A 21364-nucleotide genomic window follows, 5' to 3' on the forward strand; every position below is an offset into this window, starting at 1 on the left:
TGAAGGTTGTTGTGGATGTGGACTGTGAAGTGTTATGAGCAGGTCCATGTGGCAGGTCCGGTTCGTAGGTCCATCACAAGTTATATTCACCAAAATTCTAAGCAACCAGTAGCTTGGTTGCCCTCATCTGACATATGCATTTTTAGTTGTCTAACAAGTGTTAATGACTGTATCAGTCACTTTGTTTGCATTGGTTAGAAAATATCTGAACTGCGAATGTAAAATGTTATTTTATCAGTGATTTAGGTCTGTTTTCTCCTAGTGATTTAAAATGCAGATGAGCTGAGTTTAGCATTGTGTGATCTACATTTTCTTAAAAAATTAGTGCAATCCTGAGCCAGATAAAACTGGCGGAAATGATACTGAATTCATAATACAGCCAAGCTCAATTCATAATACATTTGCATAATTATGAATGGTTCTATTGCTAGTTAAAGGATTTGAAAGTGTAGCTTTAAGAAGCATAAAATTACACAAACTTTTATTATAGTTTAATCTTTTGTGCCTTTGTGGCATGATCTACAAACCTCTTCATGGGAAAATTTCAATTTAAGTTGAATTAAACGTAAATATTCCACTCTGTTTCTTCTAGGTTCTTGATTTGAAATTTATATTTTTTCTTTATTTACAGATCTCTCAGCTGCCCAAAGAAAGTTTGCCCATTCACTGAGAGACTTTAAATTTGAGTTTATTGGTGATGCAGAAACAGATGATGAACGATGTATAGGTATGTTAATGAGGGGCAATGAGCATGTAATATTCTTTAGTTTTTCCTACTTTTCTGATAGTATACCATGTGTCTTGATGTTTTTATTCCTGTTGCAGATGCATCCCTCCATGAATTCTCTAACTTTCTGAAAAATCTAGAAGAACAAAGAGAAATACTGGTAAGTTCTTGGCGGCATTGAGAAGTGAGATCAGCTCATGCTGTCCTTCTGGTCACTGCTGAATATAGACAACATTGGGCTAGATGGGCTAGTGGTCTGACTCGGTACATAGCAGTTTCTTATCACTGAAGTGTTCTGTTTAAGGCAGTGGTAGAAGACTCCATTTGAAATTGTTTTTAGCAGGCACAAACTGAATTCTTCAGAACACTAAGAATACACTTGGTTGTAGCTTTTGTTTTCTGTCACTGTATCTACCGGACTCCTCATTTTCATAGCACTTTCCACTGTTCTTCAAACCTTTCATACGAGGAAATTGCATGAACACACATGCAAAGGATCATCAACTCTTTGGAATTAAAGGACACAGTTTTTTCAGTTTGAAAGTTGAAGGAATTAGTGCAGAAAATGAAATTCTTCATTACCTTTTTCGCTGTGAGTTTCTGCTTTCAGGGTGCTATAGCAAATATTTTGACTTTTGTGTGTATGTCACCTTAGTGCTGGCAGATGGAATAAAATGAGACTATATTTCATCTTGTCTATGTTTTCAGCTCACTGTACATTTTAGTAGTGCCAACATTCCACAGATGTTCCATTGAAACCAATGGAATGTTAGGATATATAGCACCACACAAAATTTGGTTCCAGGCCAAAGCTATATAAAAGTCTCTCTCAGATGTTTGTTTTTTTTTAAAGTCGAAATTACAAAGTCTTCCCAGAGGAACTCCTCCAACTCTTTAACAGCTCGTTCTTCTTGCAACCTTAAAAAAAAAAAGGTGATGTAGTGTCTTGGGATTAGCTGCATCACTGACTTCTCTTTTTACAATCTGTTGAAGACACCGTAGGCTGATGTGAATTTTTATTGATTTTTCTGTGCCATAATGCATCTGTTCACAGAAATTGCTTTTCAGTGCAACATTCTGTGCATAGAATGCCTTGTAAAGCACCTGGTTTTGTGGTGTAAACTGGCCTTAAAACTATTACTGCCAAAATGTTTTGAAAACTTGAAGTATATGCCACAAATATGTCTTACTCTGAGTAGCTGCACAGAAGTATGTTAATGGAATTTGCTGGTAGAGTTCCTCAACATATGGCAGCCCTTTCTTTGTTTGCTGTCTTGCCATATAGAATTCCCAAAGTGGCTAACAGCAATAAAAATTGTTTTGATGTATAGCCCACCCTTCAACAGCTTTCCAGAATAGCTTACAAAAAGTTAAAATAACAATAAAACTAAGCAACTTTAAAAGAACAACTGCTTAGTGTTATCTGTGATCGAAAGAAGTATGAAGGAAGAAACTGGAAATAAAGTTAGGGCAGCAAGAGCAATACTGAGCTCAGCATTGCAGTGCACTGCAGAAACCGAAGAAAAGATGGCAAGGAAAGTAAATGTTTGATTTTTTGACAGAAGAAGTGACAAAAAGCGGTGGGGCAAATTTGGTAGCAAGACAGTGGTGGAAGAGTAAATTTGCTTGCAGATGTGCAAGGGCAACTAGTGGGCTTCACAGGACACAGGCGTCTGAGGTTTACCACTGTATGACAGAGCCTAACCTCCTTCTGGGCTTGTGCAGTTGAGAGAAGGAGCTTGGAAGCTTTTGTTTTCCATTAATGTTGGCTTCTATAGCTTGAACCAGGGCTCGTGCAAACTCTGGTTAGTTTCAAAACAAGCCAGTTTCAAACCATGAGTTCTTCATGTTCCCATTCTCTTTTCTCTCCCCCTTTTCCCTGTTTGCCAGCAAAGGCACTCAGTGACCTATTCAACATAGTCCCTTCAGGCAAATGTATGAAAATATAGACTATTTTTTTAATTTAAAAGACCCATTTCCTTCCTTAAGACCTCATTACAATAATATTCACAAATTCAAAAGCAGGTTGCTGATTAGGAAATATGTGCTTGTAGTGTTGACATCCTGCCTGTTCTCTTAGATCAGTGAATGTGGAACATTTTATCAGTAGCCCATTTACTTTTTTTCTTAATGTTGTTTTTTTCCATAGGGATGTGAAATAAATGAGTCATTTTTTGAAAGAAAACATGGGGCTTAAAAAAAATTCCCACAAGCTATTATTGGGTAGTTCTGATAAAAACACACTTTTCTGTAACTTGGTTAAATTCCCCAAGGCTGAAATTGAGAGAGATTTTTCTTTTGGTCACTTGGGGATATTTTGGGTGGTTTCCAAAAATACAAGTCCAGCTGGTTAGGCATTACAAGTGTATTTGTTGATACCCTTAAAGGAATGTAGTCGTAAATAAGAATTACAATTTGGAAAAACCTTTTTCTTTGTAGCTGTGAAAATACTTCAGAAGGTTATCTTCTGTTAGATAATAATCATCAATCTTTATTACGGTCCAGAAACCCATCAAATCATTACAAAGCAATACACAATACATACAGCTTACCTCCAGGTTAAACAAGCATTTTGTTCAGAATATAGGGATTATTTGTTCTTGCAACCACCGATAAAAACTTTGCCACTGTTAATGTTCTAGCATTTGTCTGATAATAAATTCATTTACAACACTATTCCTATTTGACAATGTTTGACAAACAGACAATGGTCAATAATTTAGCATTCTACTTTCAGCTACTAGAAATAATTTATTTGAAACCGAATGTATTTGCAACCAATGAAAATTGTAAATACATTAGCCTTCTGAATCTGTGTTCTGTTACTCACACATATTTACACTTCCTTACAGGCTTCATTCTGATGTAACACTGAACCATGGCTTAGCATGGGGTAGGCAGCATGGTACTATTCAGATGTTCTGGATCACAACTCCCATAATCTCTTATCAGAGGCTATGTTGCCTAATGCTGATGGAAGTTGGAAGTCCACAACATCTGGAGTGTACCACATTGCCTATCTCTAGCCTAGCATTATGAAAAAGGAGTATTGGACTTGCACACAACCCTCCTCTTTTGGTATGGCTGTGAGCATGAATTTGGAAGCTTTCGTTTACAGTTTAGATTAACCACAGCTTGTTGTGTTCTCTCAACAATTGTGTTTAATCTTAACTAGAAATCATGGTTTGAAGCTGTCTAGTTTCAACTCGCTGTAGTTAAGATTAGCCACAGTTTTAGGGTTCAGATGACAAATTAAACTGTATTTAATCTAAAATGCTAGTGGAAGCATCTGAACTCCTTTTTCCTCATGCAACATCATGCAAGTCTTAGGGTTGTTGAAGTTCATGCTATTAATTCTAAATCATGACTTAGCATTGTATCCAGTTAACGCCATCACATGTAAAGCTGGTAGAGCAGGCAAGTCTCTTGTGCTCATTCATGCTTTTTTGTATATTTCAGAATGTACCTTCCCCAGTTTATAAAGATTGTGCTGAGTCTTATTTTCATTTCAAAATGTGCATGCTGGAGTTTCCTTGAACATTTCCATGAATAGCTAAGCAAATTGCATGAATCTTGAAAATACTTCTCCAACCCCTGAAAACTAATCATACTTTAGGCAGAACTCTGTAAATGCCTTCAAAGGCTGACACCTTTTACAGACTCGTTTTAGAGATTTATTTCATAAAAAGATGGGGAAGAAAATACTTCCCCTAGCTTTTGTGGGTGCATGTAGGAAAGGAGCTGTTACCAGTCATGTGGGATGGTGAAAGGCCTCATAGAAATAATATAAAGGCATATACCTAAACTTTAGCTCAGTCAGGTTGAGAAACTTTCCTGAGTTTGATCAGACCAACTCAAATTCTGCACAGTCCTTTCTACTAAGGAACTTACATGTGACGTGTCTTGTGAGGCTATATTGGAAAGAGGGATGGGAGCTGTCTAAACTGAAGACGTAGAAGTAAAAAAAAAGATTATAGTTTGATGGGGCGCTTGAAAATGCTTTAGGTATGTTTTGACAACAACAAAAGGGAAAAATGAAAATGAATAAGACTTTTAAGTCCTGCTCTAAAAGATTGCTTTATCTATGTATAAGTTACTATAGTTCTGTGTATTTCAAGCAGTAAGTAAATAAATAATTTTTTCAGCATCTGAGAAGCTTGTTTTCCTCTGCTACAATAAATCATATATTTTAAAAAAATGTGTTCCCTTTTTTAAAAAAGAAAAAAATGTGCTAACCAACTAAAGGTCAGCTGTTCCTTTGCCAATGGAATGAGTGCAAAATGTTCTTTCAGACTGGAACTCAGAGTAGTTAGTATGTGGGTCGTGGGAGACTCTTCGAAGAATGCCTTTAGAACAGACACCATGTTCTTAATATCTAGTCTGAAATGAGCCCAAAACAGTACTTTTTTCTTATATGGACAAATACTGAAGGTATTAATAATTTAGGCATCATAGAACACATCCTTCTTCCACTGTAGCATATGAAAGCAAAGTGTAGGCTTTTCATTCACTCTTAAAGGGTATGCATAGAGTATTATCAACTTCCTGCATCCTATAGACTTTAAAATGTCAGTCATTAATTTAGTATAATTTTCTGACTGTATGATAATATAGAAGTTAATATTCTTTCAATTGATATAGTTGAAGTTTTTTTTAAAAAGGACATTATTGGCTTTTTGTTTCCATTAAATACTTTCTGTATCCGTCTAGCGTGCAACTTGCTTTGTATCTGGAGTTTCTGCTGAAGGAGGAAAGCAGAAATCCCCTACTAAAATGCATGCTAACTTTCAAACTTTGCTGGTGTAGTACATATACTATAGTTTGTGTGCATTGTGATGCAATGGGTCAGCGTGTGTGGCTGTTAACCAGAAGGTTGGTTGTTCAAGCCCACCTAGGAATGGCTGTGGGCAGGATTCCTGCATTGCAGAGGGTTGGGCAAGATGATATTCAGGGTCCTTTCCAACTCTACAATTCTACAATTCTATGATTCTATAAACAAGGAAAACAGAATTCTGAAAATGAGCCTGGTTGTGTATATGGGTCTAGTGCATGCATTCACAACCTTCATGCACCAGTACCCAAAATGACCTTGGCACAGAGGGTGTGTACTCTGGCAAGACTCTTCCAACCCCTTTAACAAATATTTATGACTGATAAAACAATGTACATGTACAAATGGAGCTTTTTCTAATGGCAAAGTAGCTGTTGGCCTGAGATAAAGGTTGACTTCGGCTTTGAAATTATGGAAACAGATCTACAATAATTCTGCAAACTGAAATATTTGTAAGTACACGGTGTAAGCTTGTAAGACTAATATTTGGTTTTCTTCTTCCTTGGAAGGCCCTTAGTGTTACTGAAACGCTGATCAAACCTCTGGAAAGATTCAGAAAAGAGCAACTTGGAGCTGTAAAGGTTTGTTGGTAGCTTTTTGCCTTTGTAGTTAAATTTTGTGTGTGTTAGTTTGGTAGGTAAAATTAGAGAACATTTAACTTTGAACAGATTGGGGAGTTTAAAAAAACAATCCTTTTGCAGGCCTAGCTCATAAAGAAGTAAGGGCAAAAATGTACCAAAAGCATATAAAAACAGGGGCCATTTCCAATCTACCAACACTAATTTTCAGTTCTTCTAGTTTCAGACAGGTATTGAATGCATTTAAGATGAATGACCCCATTCTACTATTCTAGGTTTATGTAACCCAGAAGAAAGCACTTATAACCAACATTTAGCTGATCAGTCAATCAAGAATGCAGTCCTAAACACACTTACTCAGTGTAACCCCATTGAAAAAAGTGGGTTTTTTATGTTTGGCTAAACATGCTTAGGATTGCAATGTAAGTATGCTTGATTAAAATGTGTCCCTAGTTAAATAAAGCCTCATATATTTTTCATGTAAGTTTCTACAAATATATGAGGGAGAAGATGCCTTCTTAAGAGGCATTTCTCATTTTCTCCCAAACAGGAGGGAATGTCTCTTCTGAAAGGCCGTGAAATGGGTTCATCATCTAAAATTGGAAGGGGCTTTTTTCTTTTGAACTATTGTTTTGTTCACTTGCACATTCATGCGGTTTTTATTAAATAATTAAATTAATTTAAACATGTTTTGTTTTCATTAATCAAGTGACTAGAACATAATGAGCGTAAGCTGCATTGTGGAGTTCATCTATGAATCAGCTTGTCTGGGCCCTGAGATCCGCAGGTTAGACTGTCACTTGATTAAAGGAAACGAAACATGTTTCATTTTTTTCTGCGGATAGGTGTCATCTGTTGGACAGTGACATGGAATAGGGTCTTCTCTGTGGTGGAATCGCATTTATTGAATTGTAGCCCTTTGGAGGTGCATGTGGTACATCATTGTTGGGTTTCTCCAGCATTGTTTAAACAATTCAATTTTCCCAGTTGTTAAATTCAACAACTGGGAAAATCAAATTCAACAACTGGGAAAATTGATTTATTTAAACAATGCTGGAGAAACCCAACAATAATTTACCACATGCACCTCCAAAGGACTACAATCCAGCAGTAACTGATGAAGTCTACTTGATGCATTGCTATAGTGGTTTTGCTTGCTAATTTTAATGGATATATCATAAACCATCCTAGGATCTTAAGTGATGACGGGCATTTTAAAAATGGATTAAATAAATAAAAATACTCTTATCTTGTATGTTTAGGATCTTGGAACAGAATTACACATTTTTGATTTATAAATTAATAAATGATAGTGTAGCACTTAAGATTACAAGATTGAGTTCAGAAATGTTGAAGGATGCACACACTTTGTTTTTGCTTTTCATATTTTAAGCAGAGCAGCACTGGCCAAAATTGCAGAGGTTTCCCATGTAGAAAGCGAAAATGAATACGTTCCCTGTGCAAATGCAAGTTGCATGTAACCATGTATTCCATCTATAAGCATATTTGTACATTTGTGATGTGAAAAACAACAATGGACATGTTGCAAAAATAAATGGTTAGCTTTGCTTAAAATAATGAAATAGTTGGATAACAAAATAAAAGCAAATGTGTTGTCATATTTCACTGTTTAAATTTTCTTGTAATTTTAAAATTGTACTTACAGGAAGAAAAGAAGAAATTTGATAAAGAAACAGAAAAGAACTACAGTTTACTAGACAAGCATTTAAATATGTCAGCTAAGAAGAAAGAAACTCAGTTATTGGAGGTAATGCCTGTATTAACTTGTCAAAGATGTTTCCCCTCTTAAGTGAGAAAGTAAATATAATTTTCCTATCTGCTTACCTATCCACTTATTAGTTTACATATATGGGTTTGTTTGTTTGTTTTTAAACTGCATGAGCACTTCAAACTGCAATACACAGGCTAATCTAATGAACACTGTGGAATGAATCCTGGGCCATGCGTAGAAGTTTGTCCTTTTTGTCATTTGAAGTGCTTGGGTCATAATCAGGTGTGCTTCAGTCCACTGAGCAGTTAACTTAGATGCACTCAACTGTGTTGGATTGTGGTGGTCCGTGCAGAATATAGTTTGTATCAGTCTGAATAGGATGTGTGACTCTTTAAAGCACTGTTCCATTGTTTTTTATCCAGGCAGATTACCAAGTGGAGGTAAACCGAAAACATTTTTATGAACTGTCACTTGAATATGTGTGTAAGCTACAAGAGATACAAGAACGAAAGAAATTTGAATTTGTAGAACCTGTAAGTACTGTGGTGTAAAATATTCTTTGTGATATAAATTTTAGGATGTAGTGAAGTGTAATGGGTGTAGCAGAGAGCAAAACACGAAATCTGGTTAAACAGTGCAAGGCCCTGCACATGCTTTCTCTACATCAGTGTAGCTTATTTTCTTTTTCATTTGCATGCTGATCTGATACATTCAATATGTGGCCAAATAAGTTCTCCTTCACAGATTCACATAGTCATGTTTAAGGTGCTTCTATCTGGCAATATTTCTCACTGTTGCAATCTCTGTGTGACTATCACAGCTTTGTGGACAGTGCTGGTTGTGTAACTATTAACATAAAGAAGTGAGTTAGTATGTATTTGATGGGTGCTAAGGCTTGGAAAAACCAGCTTAAGCTAAGGAGGCTGTCTTCCACAATTGTACTATTGTGTACTGTTTCCTTCTTGAGTTTTTCTTGCTCAGGACATTTAGTTGTATTGAATATGAGTATTGAATATCTGTATGGATTTTGACATTAATTTTAAATATCTCTGTGCAATGCTGTGGAATTCTACTAATAATTAGTTATTCAGCTTGTATTCATTGGGACTTACTCCCAGGAATTTGGGAATAATAATTATTATTATTTGTATTTCAGGTCCTGTCATTTTTTCAAGGAATGTTCACCTTCTACCATCAGGGTTATGAGCTTGCCAAAGATTTTAATCACTACAAAATGGCTCTGCAGATCAATATCCAGAATGTAAGTGAAGGTACTCTTTTAATTTAAGCTTTTTATGTTTAGTTTAAATGTCCTTCCACACAAGTTGTCCATGCTATTGCTATTTTTTTATTTTTATTATTTCTGAAAAGTGAGGCGAATAAGCTTTAGGGAATACAATGCCATCTTCAGGCTAAAAGGCTGAATGACTTGTTAGGCCTCTGTACAGTAACCTGATTCAGTGTTTCTTTCAGCTATTTTATGCTGAACTTGTGAAAAATAATTTCCTCTCTTGACGTACATGCTGTATACATGGAAATTGCTCATTTAGACACTATTTTTTTAAAAAAAACATTCATTTTATTTGTACACTGCTTTTCTCCCCAAAAATCATGCTCAAAGTGACTTACAGCAAAGAAGGAATGATACATTTCAAACAAACACTACACAAACAATTTCATAGTAACATGTCAAAACAATAACACAGTAATAATTTCATAATAACATAGCAACGCAAAAATATAATAATATACAAAAAGCCACTATATATAGAACAAGATTACTTAAACAACATGCAGCATCCAATAGCAAAAATAACAAGGGAGTGTCACTGTTTCACTTCAGTCCTAGAAACAACCCTACCATGATGTTGCTCACAGTCCCCTCTTCCTGCAGAAGCTTCTTACAGGGCTTCCAATTACAAAAGGTGGGGTGGCTGGAAACACCTTTCCTATGATGATATTATAACATGCATGCAGAATTATTTGAAATGTGAACTTTTGACAGTTCTCTGTATTGTATGGTTTGTGGTGACTTTGCTGAAGGTAGTAACCACAACTATAGGTTTCATCCTTTTCAAGGGCAATCCGTTCATTATGTACTATAATAAAATGTAACTTTATGTAATATAAATCCACTTGTTTGTACTTGTTTTTACCAACCCTAAATGTCTGTGTGCACTTAACAAAATTCCAATATAATGTTATTGGGATAAAGGGCTTGATCCAGTGGGACTTAGTAGTAGGTAAAGCTGCTACCAATTGTGCACACTGCCTTTCTCAACCGTGGGTCCTCAGATGATGTTGTATTCCACCTCCTATCAGCCCCAGCCGTCGCATCCTAAATGGTCAGAGATGGTGAACATTAGGGGACCCAAGACCAGGAAAGCCTGGTCTACCATATATTATATGAAGAACGAGGATCAGTTTCTGAAAGGGCTATTGATCATTCCATCATTTGTTCCCCCTGCCCTTTGAAACAAGCCAACAGAGTCTTTAGGCACCACCTGCTGTTTTGCCAAACTTTCTTCTTGAAGCTTTATGTAGCTTTGGTTTTAAATCTTCTCTTGCTCATAAAAAACAATAGAAACCTTCAATTAGTTTTTAGGGATGTCAGACACCCAAGAGGCGTGTTAATCATCCTGGCTCTTTTGGTTTTTTAAATAGGGATACTCCGTTTACCGTTTTCACTCGTTAAAACCTTTTCTAAAACCTTCTCTTATATAGACAAGAAATCGTTTTGAAGGGACAAGATCAGAAGTCGAAGATCTCATGAACAAAATCAAGCGAAATCCCCTGGAGCATAAAAGAGCAAACCAATTTGCAAAGGAAGGCTACCTTTATGTGCAGGAGAAAAGTAAGATATTTGTGAAGGTTGCTCAGGGTGACCATACATTTGATGCTGAGGGGAAAGGATTTGGAATTGCCTTTTGTTTTCTGTCAGTTGATAAGTATGTCTGGGCTTTGGGAGGGAAATCTCTGATGTTTAGTAATTGTTGTAATTTTGCTTTTTAAAGTGTGCTGTGATTTTACATATGGATTAGATAAAATGTGGTAAATATTAAATACATTGTAAGTCAGTTGAAGACCTTTTAGTGTTACAGGTGACTGTAACTAATCAATAAATAATAATTTACTTTATTCACCCTGAGATCATCTGATGAAGGATAGCATGCAAATAACAAGTGATAACTATAGTAATCATTTTGATGCTCAGCTCGCATTTGGGGGTTTTACCTTAGGTTACTACTGATTCCCCCCCCCAAGCTGTTCACCTATAGTTCCTTAGGATCCACAACAGTCAGGAGTAAAGTTAATATAGTTTTGTGCACACATTTCTTATTTTAATTCTGTAGGTTTTCCATGCTGTCTCTTTGTCCTTTGTAATTTAAGAGCTGTAATATGCTATAAGAAGTTGCCATAAGTTTTGCTGTTGAGCACTTTGAACAAATATTGAAATAGTTAGATCAGTGCAGGTGACAATGCTTGGGTATATGATCATACAGTCCAGTTCCTGGTAGCAAACTTGCTGCCTTGTTTTGAACCATTGGCAGTTTCATACCATTTTCAAAGGTAGCCCCACATACAACATATTGTACTGATCCAACCGTATATACTACCACTGTGATTTTTAAAAAATGAAATTGCTGAATGCAAGTTTTTTTTTTAAAAAAATAAGCAAATAGGAATCACAAATGTGCAACAGGAAATGTATTTAAGGAAATTATGAATGTTAGTTTTAGGTTTAGGTTTCAGAACAATGGGTAGCCAGAGAACTGTGAGCAAAAAAATGAGCTCCTTGAGTTCTGCACCTCATGCATTTTTGCATGCAGTGCTTTATTGTAAGATGTAGAACAGTGCCTGTTAGGTTGTGGGTGAACATATCAGACGGCACAGCGATTCTTCAAACAGCTCTTGTTTATTCACAGGCCAGAACAGAACTGAACTGAAGGGTTCAGCCAGCCTGTTTATATAGAGCTTCAGTACAATGTAACTGTAACAACTTTCTGTAACTATCCAATCACTGAACGTCACTTTCGATCCCTTATTTGCATATGTGGACCTGAACTATCTACAGTATCCCCCTGCTGGCCCAGGGTGAGAACTTCAGTACATAACAGTGCCCTTTGGGAGTGGACGATGCCTTCCATATGTGAAAGGGCACCCTTGGGATCCAACCAAACGATTGTACAGAGTGTTTCCTTTTTACCACTGCAATCCCTTTAGAAACACTCCCACATTTATAAGTCTCTGCCCACATTTCTCCAGATCTCCTATTCTTACTTCTCACTATTGTTCTTTGTTTTTATTCATTCCCTTCTCTAAAAGCAGATGGGTGAAGGATAACTCGTAAGATTTTGCAGAGATCTTTTCAGTACAAAAGTTTGTAAAATAGATTCAGAGCAGAAATGTATGTAAATAGAAAAGTATGTATGTTTAAATACTTCTAAAACTGAGCATTTCTGTTTTGTTGAAGGACCTGCACCATTTGGGTCCAGCTGGGTAAAACATTACTGCATGTACAAGAAGGACACTAAGAAGTTTACAATGATACCCTTTGAGCACAGGTCAGGAGGAAAGATTGTGAGTACATTTCACATTTCATTGTACTTTGTGCCCTGTATCTAAATGAGAGTATGAGAGATAAGGCATGCTCTATAGTTCTTCACTGTGTAGTTGACATTTTTTGTTTTAAGTATAGTAAGGTATAATAATGAAATGATTAGAATTCTGGAAAAGTTCTAGGGTTGGGTTGTAAAGAGCAGAGGAGATGCTATCCCAAAATGTTCTTATTTTATCTGCAATATTGCATTAATGCCAAAGGGATTAAAGTTTAGTTTGAGAATAACTAGCTAGGGGAATGCAAAAAAGTACATTCATCTGAAAAGTTTTTTAGTAGCTTTATGTCTACTTTATTTTGTAGGCTTTCTGTGTCTGTAATATCTGGAACCTTTCAACAAATTCAAAAATTCAGATTAGGGCAATATGTTCACAGGCCAGCCAAAATATCATGAAATATTTTGAAAGCTTTTGAGTTCTACAGAACTCTTCATCAGGCTAGATAGTAAACAGGGTAGAGAGAAAGGAAAAAGTTGTCTTATGGTGAAGCTATGGAGTCTGCATCTGGTCACAGTCTTAAGACACCATGTGTGGTAATGATAGGAGTAGCAGACAATCAAATCAGGGTCTGCAGGCATCAGGTTGTACTTAGGGCTGCTGGGAAGAAAGAACATACAGTGGTTGATTTCCCCCATATTTGAAACCGCAAACCAAGCACACCTGGCATATCACTTAGTAGAGCCTCATTTGAATGTCTACTACCTTGTGCCTTGTACCACCTTAAGACTGTGACCAGATGCAAACTCCATGGGTTGTATCCAGTGAACTTGCAAAAATTATATAACAGAATTTTCCCTGCCTCTTCACTCTTCATGCCTCCTCCACACCAGCTCTAAAGGGTTAGGGGGATCCCCAGAACAGATCTATGAGTGCATAGGGGAGGAGAGGGAGGAGAAGTCCTTTCATTAATGAAACAACTTTGTTGGATACAACCACGTGACTCTCCATGGCCTTCTGATAGCAATAGTCTTTCTTTCTGTGCCCCTCTCTCATTCTCATTCCATAGCTCAGGGTAGGGTGACAGATGTCTCAGCTAGATCACCCTCACATCCGCTCAGGGTAGGGAATCCCAGGCCTGGGGACCAATTGTGGCCCTCTAGGTAGGACTCTTATCTGATCCTCAAAACTGTCTCTAGGCCATACCCCTCACCAGTCCTATTCTGTACCCAAGTGTGTTTGCCTGGTTGCAACTTGAATTCTATTCAAAGGGCCCACTCACACTTGCATATGCTCCTGGGTAAAACACTAAAAAGAGAATGCAGCTCCTGGTCTAAAAAGTGTTACCCAACCATGATATACTTATAGACAACCCACGTTGGAGGTACACCTGATGGTGCATTTTGTGTGTGTGTGTAAAGCATGTTTGAATCCAAGAAGTCGTCGATACTGAAGAAGACTTACATAAAGAAACTGAATGACAAGAATAAGTAAATTTCTGTGCACATCAGAATCTAGAAATTGCAATATTAAATAAACATGTGCTACCTGATTTATGATTTTTCTTTACGTTTTTAATAATGCCTCCTATATTAAAGGTTTCATATAATGAAATTTTTCAGGGTGAGCTGGAAGTCCTTCTCCTTAAGTACTGTACCAAAAGGAATACTGATACTATAGATAGGCGGTTCTGTTTTGACATGGAAGCACTAGATCGGTAAGTTGGTCAGGTAAATATTAATATTATGTTCCCCTATAATGCATTTAATCTCAAGTTTTTCAAATGCACAGAAGTAAAACAGGGAAGTTATGGCTACCAACAAGGAAAAATTGATAGCTGTCCTGTGAGCATTTCTAGCCTCCAAGCAATTGTTCACGGTCCATAAGATTTGCAATTTGATGGCATATTTCTTTCTTTAATGACCTGGTGTTGATTCCCATTTTGCATGCTGAGCTGGGCAAAGAGGTTTCAGCCTCTCTGCAAATCCCCAATGTGACTGGAGATAACGATATCATCCCTGTTCATGAACAAGACAAAGCTGAGGAAGCGGGCTGGGAGGCACCTTCTGTGTACAGTGGTACCTCGGGTTACATACGCTTCAGTTTATAGACTCCGTTAACCCAGAAATAGTGCTTCAGGTTAAGAACTTTGCTTCAGGATGAGAACAGAAATCGTGCTCCGGCGGCAGCAGGAGGCCCCATTAGCTAAAGTGGTGCTTCAGGTTAAGAACAGTTTCAGGTTAAGAATGGACCTTCGGAACAAATTTAGTACTTAACCTGAAGTACCACTGTATTTGTTTTTGTGTGAGCAAGAGAGACATGTGTCTTGTGTAGCAGTGAGTGCAAGGTGCCTATGGCAACTTTGGGCATACATTCGTACCTCAGAAGTCAATTAGAATCTATTCTGGAAGTCCGTTCAACTTCCGAAACATTCCATTTCCAAAGCACAGCTTCTGATTGGCTGCAGGAAGCTCCTACAGCCAATCAGAAGCCGCAGAAGCCCCGTTGGACATTCGGTTTCCAAAAAAACATTAGAAAACTGGAATAGTCACTTCCAGTTTTCAATCATTCGGGAGCCGAAACATTCGACCTACTTGCTTTGACCATACCTAGTGCTGGCATGAAGCCCTCAGTGCCTCCCCGCTCCCTAAATAGACATATCAGTTTTATGGCAGTAAAGGACAGCTGAATTCATTTATTCCAGTTTTTGTGTATTTGTGTTTTGGGTTTGTGAATACAAGCATGGAATCTCTATGAAAAAGACTTACTTGAACCATAACACCAAACAAGTTTAAAGCATGCCACTCCTGGATGCCTGCTCACCTTTTCACCCGGTTCACCTTGTAGCAACTTACATATTTATTTAGAAAGTTTATAGGATGCTCTTTAGCAAGAAAGCTATAAAATCACAATAAAACATGTAGCTGCGTCACCCAGCCATAAAATAAAATGCCAGCGCAAAACCACATCACTACAACAAACACTGAAAAAGGCCTGGGCTAGTAAAAACACACACCCCAAAATGGTGCAATTCTGGGAGGGGAATTCAAAAAATGGGGTACTTCAACAGAGGAGGCCCTTAAAGCAGTCATCATCCAGTTCATGGGCAGGATCTAAGAGCAAGGCCAACAAGTCTGATCTTAATGTGCAGATTACATTTATGCAGGAAGAGGCAGTCCTTCAAGTAACCAGATCCTGACCCTAACCAGATCCTAAAGATCAGAACCATAATTATGAATTGCATTCCAAAATGGTCAGGAAGTCTACTGTAACTCTCTTAAGGACCAAAGTTGTGTTCTATGTCTAGTCCCACTTAATAACCAACTGTGTTGCAGTATTTTGCACTAACAGTTGTTTGCAGATAGCCTGTAAAGGCAGCCCTATGTTCGTTGTAGCAGCGTAAAAATGATGTTCAGGATTTCTAATAAGTTTGTGTAAAATGGGATCAAAGGCTGCTCATTTGATCTTAAGCACTTTTTAAACTAAATTTAAACAAGTAAGACAGGTAGATTCTTTCTTGTGCCCCTGATCCACATAACACTAACGCAACTAGAAATAATACTGCATAACAATTTTTTGATCTATTGTCCTGCCTGTTCCCCAATCCTTTTTGGTTTGACTATTGTATCTTCCCTTTAATACTTCTTTTAAAATAAGGGTTATAGTGGACTATATTACATGTCAACTTCAAGGATATTTGATGGTTTCAAACATGCCCATATTGCTTTTGTAGAGTGCCTATGATAATAATTTAGACAGGATTATTAATGTTCATTAGAGATTTTAAAAATTAATTATTTACCTTCATTTGTGCTTTGGTAGACCTGGTATGCCTGTTACCATGCAAGCATTCTCAGAAGAGGACAGAAACCAGTGGTTCGAAGCCTTAGATGGAAAAGAAGCTGTAAGAAGAAAACTATGATTTTTTGTTGTTGTTGAGATGGCAAAATATTACAACATAGACCAACCTCCTGTTTCTTTATGCTGTTAATATAGGTTGAGCATTGTCACAGCAACCTGGTTTGCACACCACATTAAAATCTAGTTAAAATGGTTCTCAAAGGGTGTGGCATGCCATACTGATGTGGCCAGAGAGGATGGCAACTGTGTCAGAAAGTTTCAAGGACAATTAGTATTCAATTTTTGGGAATGATTTATGTTTCTTATTTAGCTGCGTTGTTTTATACTCTCTTGGTGATCGTATTAGAAAGTAGTTGTGTTCTGTGTTTTAAATTAAGCACCTCTAGATGTTGTTTCTTTTTTGTTTTCTAATGTGTTTCTTATCGATAAAAAATTCAGTGTCGTGTGAGCAAAATTTTATTCTGAAAGTGTGGCCCAGAGAAAAAAGTTTGAGAACCACTGGTTTAATTTGACATGTGAATCAGGCCAGCATGGACTACAAGTGATGGGCTGACTGATCCTTAACTTCCAGTACTGATGCACCATAATTTTTTGTTGGCTATGATGGAACAGCCCACTTCCCCTGTTTAGCAGGGAAGATATTGATTATTTTTTCTCACCCCCCCCCAAAAAAAGGCTGCATTTGAGTGTACATATATTTTTTTCTTTCTCTCTTTGCCAGGTGTTTCTCAATTTGAACAGGGCTAACATAAAAAGAGAAGGAAGTAAGTACTTGTCTTCAGTTGTAATTTTGTTAAAAATTACCTTGATTTTGAAGAAGCAACAGTTATAAGTTTGAGTAAGCTTAATTTTGCATTTCTTCCCTTTGTTAGTCTTTATATTGTTGTAAGGGAAGTGTACTATAGACCTGAGATATTTTCAAACTGTTTCTCCTTCTAGGTGCACAGTTGGATAAGCTTGGGTTCACAATTCTGAGAAGATGCATAAATGCTGTTGAAACAAGAGGTAATGACAAACTCAGTTCAAGGTTGTGTTTCATGAAGGTTTATTGGTTGAGCTTAGAGGCAGAGAGTGATCGTCAGAGCTTTAATAGGGATTTCGGTATTACGAGAGGGAAAGGACATTTCCGCGCAAAAGTGCTAGAAGACAAATGACAATACATTTTGGGGGGAATGGGTGCGAGTTTTACAGCATTTGTCTTAATGGATCATAGTATTCATATACCATGGAATAGTCCTTACAAGAACCATGCACTGGCTCCAAACTTAGAAACCTAAGGTTTTATTCCCAGATGTAGCAGCTTTGTTGTGATGGAAGATAAAATGTGTGTGTGTGTGTGTGTGTAGTTGTGTCTGCATATATTCTGATTATGGTTGCCAGATTGCAACCTGGAGATTCACTCTTGAAATCCACTGGTAGGGGATACAGTGGGAGGGGATGCACATAGCGGTCTCTGTTACTTAGGATCATGCATCAGAAAATATTTATTTTGGGCTTATTTCATGTGGCTTTACTGTCATTCTACTTTGCCATAGCTCTTGTCAATGCACCACCAATTTACATTTGAAGATGGGATAGAAGCACTAAATAGGATTTCTACATACCTAATGGAATATTAAGTTGACAAGCCTAACCAGGCAGCTCTTTGGGCAACAGCAGGATAATTTTTAAGTGTTAATTCTGCATTTTTTAGATTATGTGGATCAGACCTTCTTACTTAAACATTTCTCTTTAACTGCAGAAGCAAGCATTAACTTGAATTCAATTATAAAAGCCAGGTATAATTAAAAAGTATTAAGTCAATTTGAGATTTGCATTAAATATTTCAGATACCTAGTCTTAACTTGGGGCCCAGTGAATCAATGTGAGATTCATTTATTTCACTGTACTTTTTGACATGCACTGTATATCTCATCACCTTCCCTTCATGAGGCTGCAGTATCTTCTGACCCTTTGAAATACTATAAGGGCATGAATAGTTAGACAGTTTAATTCCTCTTATTTGGATTTTCCAGTAACTTATCCAGATCAATTTTCAAGGGGGCGGGGGGAGCTTCAGTAACCATTGATCTAGTATATAGCGTGATGTGGCTTAACATTTGTAGGACACAACTATCACTTGCCTTTAAGCATCTAACACAGAACAGCTTCATAAGAATTCCATACTGATTTATGTTATGTTTTAACGTGGTGAATAGTGGCAGTGGTAAAAGACACTGTTTATGCAGCTCGGTCTTACCTGTATCCACATTCATTATATATTTTATATGTTTGGAGTACATTTTTCTTTCCTCCTTTTTAGAACTCATTAAGTTTCTCTGACAAACATCTAGTATACATTTTGTGAAGATAGAGGGCAGCAGTAAGCTGTCATTCTTTGTATTTCTGTAGCAAATGTATATATGCTTCATTCGTGAGAAACTGGGGGGAAAGTTCCCGATGGAGAAGAAATGTGATTTATCCAGCAGATAGGTGGTCTTTTATGCAATGAATCATAAAAACCTTAAAGAATAGTTTTGTAGGATGCCAGTCATATAAACATTTTGATCTTCAAAATGTGCTTGTAGTATATTTAACTTTACTGTCACAAACTAATGCTCTTTTAAAAAATTAAATATACTACAGGTTTGCTGTGGTATCAGTGAAATGTTGTTTTTGATCCTCTAAATAAATGTAAGCCTTTTGCCTCAAAGTTACCAGTGGTGCTTGGGAGATACAAGATAATAAAAGACCTCAAGCATATCTGTTAGGGAGAATTTAAATGGTAAGCATTGTCACATTTAACAGCAGTCTGAAACAGAAATTTATTAGGTGAAGGTTTTCATCATACGTAAAGACTGGTTTAAAAAAGAAGAAAGTGATAACTCCTACATCTTGTAAGTGTGGTCTTGAAGCTGGAAAGAAGGGTGCTACTGACCCTACTCTGTATTATACAACCCTCAAGGAGACTTGTACAGAGTTGCATCAATGGCCATGGACTTGTTTTCTCAATGTTAGAAATACCCTGTTTCCAAAGAATGCTACTAGTAGCTGAACAAAAAATGTGCTGTCTTTTATACTAAGTTTCCTACTAATATTTCTGGCTGAGATAAAGTCAGCAACTGGTTCTTACAGCATCCCCAATTTTTTTAAAGTAAGTCACCTTGTGACTAAGGTTATTTTATTGCTGGAATAGATATGATAGATTCTCCCAATGCCTTTTCCTTTAGGTAAGTGGGGGAGGCGGCAAGGGACAGAATTTGACTGGGGGTGTGGTGCTTGTGGGGATTAATCCCCCATGCTGTTTCTCAATAGAAATCACCCCCTCCAGCTGCTACAAGATAGGTACACGTAGTGTACCTGCCTTCTATACCACCAGCCAACGATCTTAAGGGACCATTTCTATTGGGCTATAGTTTGGTAAGAAAGGGTTAAAAATCCCCCCACCCCACCAATTAACATGGCCCTTCATGCAATTTTGGGGGAATTTTCAGCTGCTATAGTCAAAGAAAAATATGTTGGGAAAGTCCTACATCTGTTCCTGTGTTTGGCTTTAATATTCAGCATATTAGGGAAGATATTTAATAGCTGCCATCAGATACTCTTAGAAAATGTATTGGGTTTTCAGACAGTACCTTGCTGACAAAGGTCCATATAGTTAAAGCTATGGTTTTCCCAGTAGTGATGTATGGAAGTGAGAGCTGGACCATAAAGAAGGCTGATCACCAAAGAATTGATGCTTTTGAATTATGGTGCTGGAGGAGACTCTTGAGAATCCCATGGACTGCAAGAAGATCAAACCTATCCATTCTTAAGGAAATCAGCCCTGAGTGCTCACTGGAAGGACAGATCTTGAAGCTGAGGCTCCAGTACTTTGGCTACCTCGTGAAGAAGATAAGACTCCCTGGAAAAGACCCTGATGTTGGAAAAGATGGAGGGCACAAGGAGAAGGCGACGACAGAGGACGAGATGCTTGGACAGTGTTCTCAACCGACATGAGTTTGACCAAACTGCGGGAGGCAGTGGAAGACAGGAGTGCCTGGCGAAGTGTTGGACACGACTAAATGACTAAACAACAACAAAAAAATCGTGTATATTTTTTCAAAAAAATATTATCATTCATTATTATGCCTTACCTATTGTAATTAATGGTTGAGGGCAGCCATCTAACCAATTATATAGTTACCTATTTAGAGTTTTCAGTATGACTATTGTGATATGGTTCTATAGTAGTGCATGTTCATATGGTTCTTCAGGCTTGGCCTGGATCCTTATTGTGGTATCCACTGAAGTCACCAGTTTCTTGAGTCAGCATACTTGTTCTTAATGTCTGTAATGTTAGCAACTCAGAAAATCAATACACAATCAGAGCTGCAACTTTTGAGACGTACACAAACAATAAGCTGAATTGGTTGTCAAGAATGTTTTCAGCTCTTTGAGATTCTTAGCATTAAACCTAGTGATGTAGCAGGCTCTGTATCAGCATCTAACTTTCCTTTATGCATTAAAAAAGTTTTGGGTTGCAAATGACATGAAAAAGTGAAATATCTTCCTTTATCTCATGGTTTCGCTCCTTTATTTTATTAAATTTTAAACTGCCCTTGAGATCTGAGTTGAAGAATTACACTTTCCTGACTGTTTACACCAGGCGTGCAGAACCTATGGGCAACCTGCTATTGGTGAACTACAACTCCCATCATTCCTGGCCATTGGCCATGTTTGCTGGGCTGGCGGGAGTTGTAGTTCAGCAACATCTGGACAGTCAAAGATCCCTCACCCCTGATTTACACTATGTAATGCCATCAAATTTTTGATTAAATCTCAAGTTCTGCTTTGTGGTTTCATTATCACTTGGATTTATGACAGGAGCTGTATGCACACTACTGAGGGCTCATGAGCCAGTCATGGGCTTGGGGATCCTATAAAAGCCAGCCTGTTTTATTAAACTAATAGTACTAAGAGGAATGAGAGTGAGTATTCTGCAATGTAACCAAAATTCTGTCCAGGTTTCTGGGGTATGACATCTTGTAGACTTTACTTTGGAAGTCATAGCTATGTGGATTTGGTTCATTTGACAAAGGTATGTTGATGAGCATATGTGT

At 37.4% G+C, this 21364-nt stretch overlaps 1 protein-coding gene across 2 annotated transcripts in view; it reads left to right on the forward strand.

The window, feature by feature from the left end:
- ARHGAP10 (Rho GTPase activating protein 10) overlaps window positions 1-21364 on the forward strand; it is a 101150-nt gene that overhangs the window by 33047 nt on the left and 46739 nt on the right. For both annotated transcript variants that reach the window (XM_081926026.1, XM_081926027.1), the window contains exons 2-13: window positions 632-727; window positions 826-887; window positions 6068-6139; window positions 7803-7904; window positions 8291-8401; window positions 9025-9129; window positions 10593-10722; window positions 12343-12449; window positions 14045-14139; window positions 16245-16326; window positions 17005-17047; window positions 17223-17288. In XM_081926026.1, the coding sequence (XP_081782152.1) occupies window positions 632-727; window positions 826-887; window positions 6068-6139; window positions 7803-7904; window positions 8291-8401; window positions 9025-9129; window positions 10593-10722; window positions 12343-12449; window positions 14045-14139; window positions 16245-16326; window positions 17005-17047; window positions 17223-17288 (1071 nt within the window). The remainder of the gene's footprint in view (window positions 1-631; window positions 728-825; window positions 888-6067; window positions 6140-7802; window positions 7905-8290; window positions 8402-9024; window positions 9130-10592; window positions 10723-12342; window positions 12450-14044; window positions 14140-16244; window positions 16327-17004; window positions 17048-17222; window positions 17289-21364) is intronic.

The sequence above is a fragment of the Podarcis melisellensis genome (assembly GCF_964234715.1).
Source record: "Podarcis melisellensis genome assembly, chromosome: 9".
NCBI classification, from domain to species: domain Eukaryota; kingdom Metazoa; phylum Chordata; class Lepidosauria; order Squamata; family Lacertidae; genus Podarcis; species Podarcis melisellensis.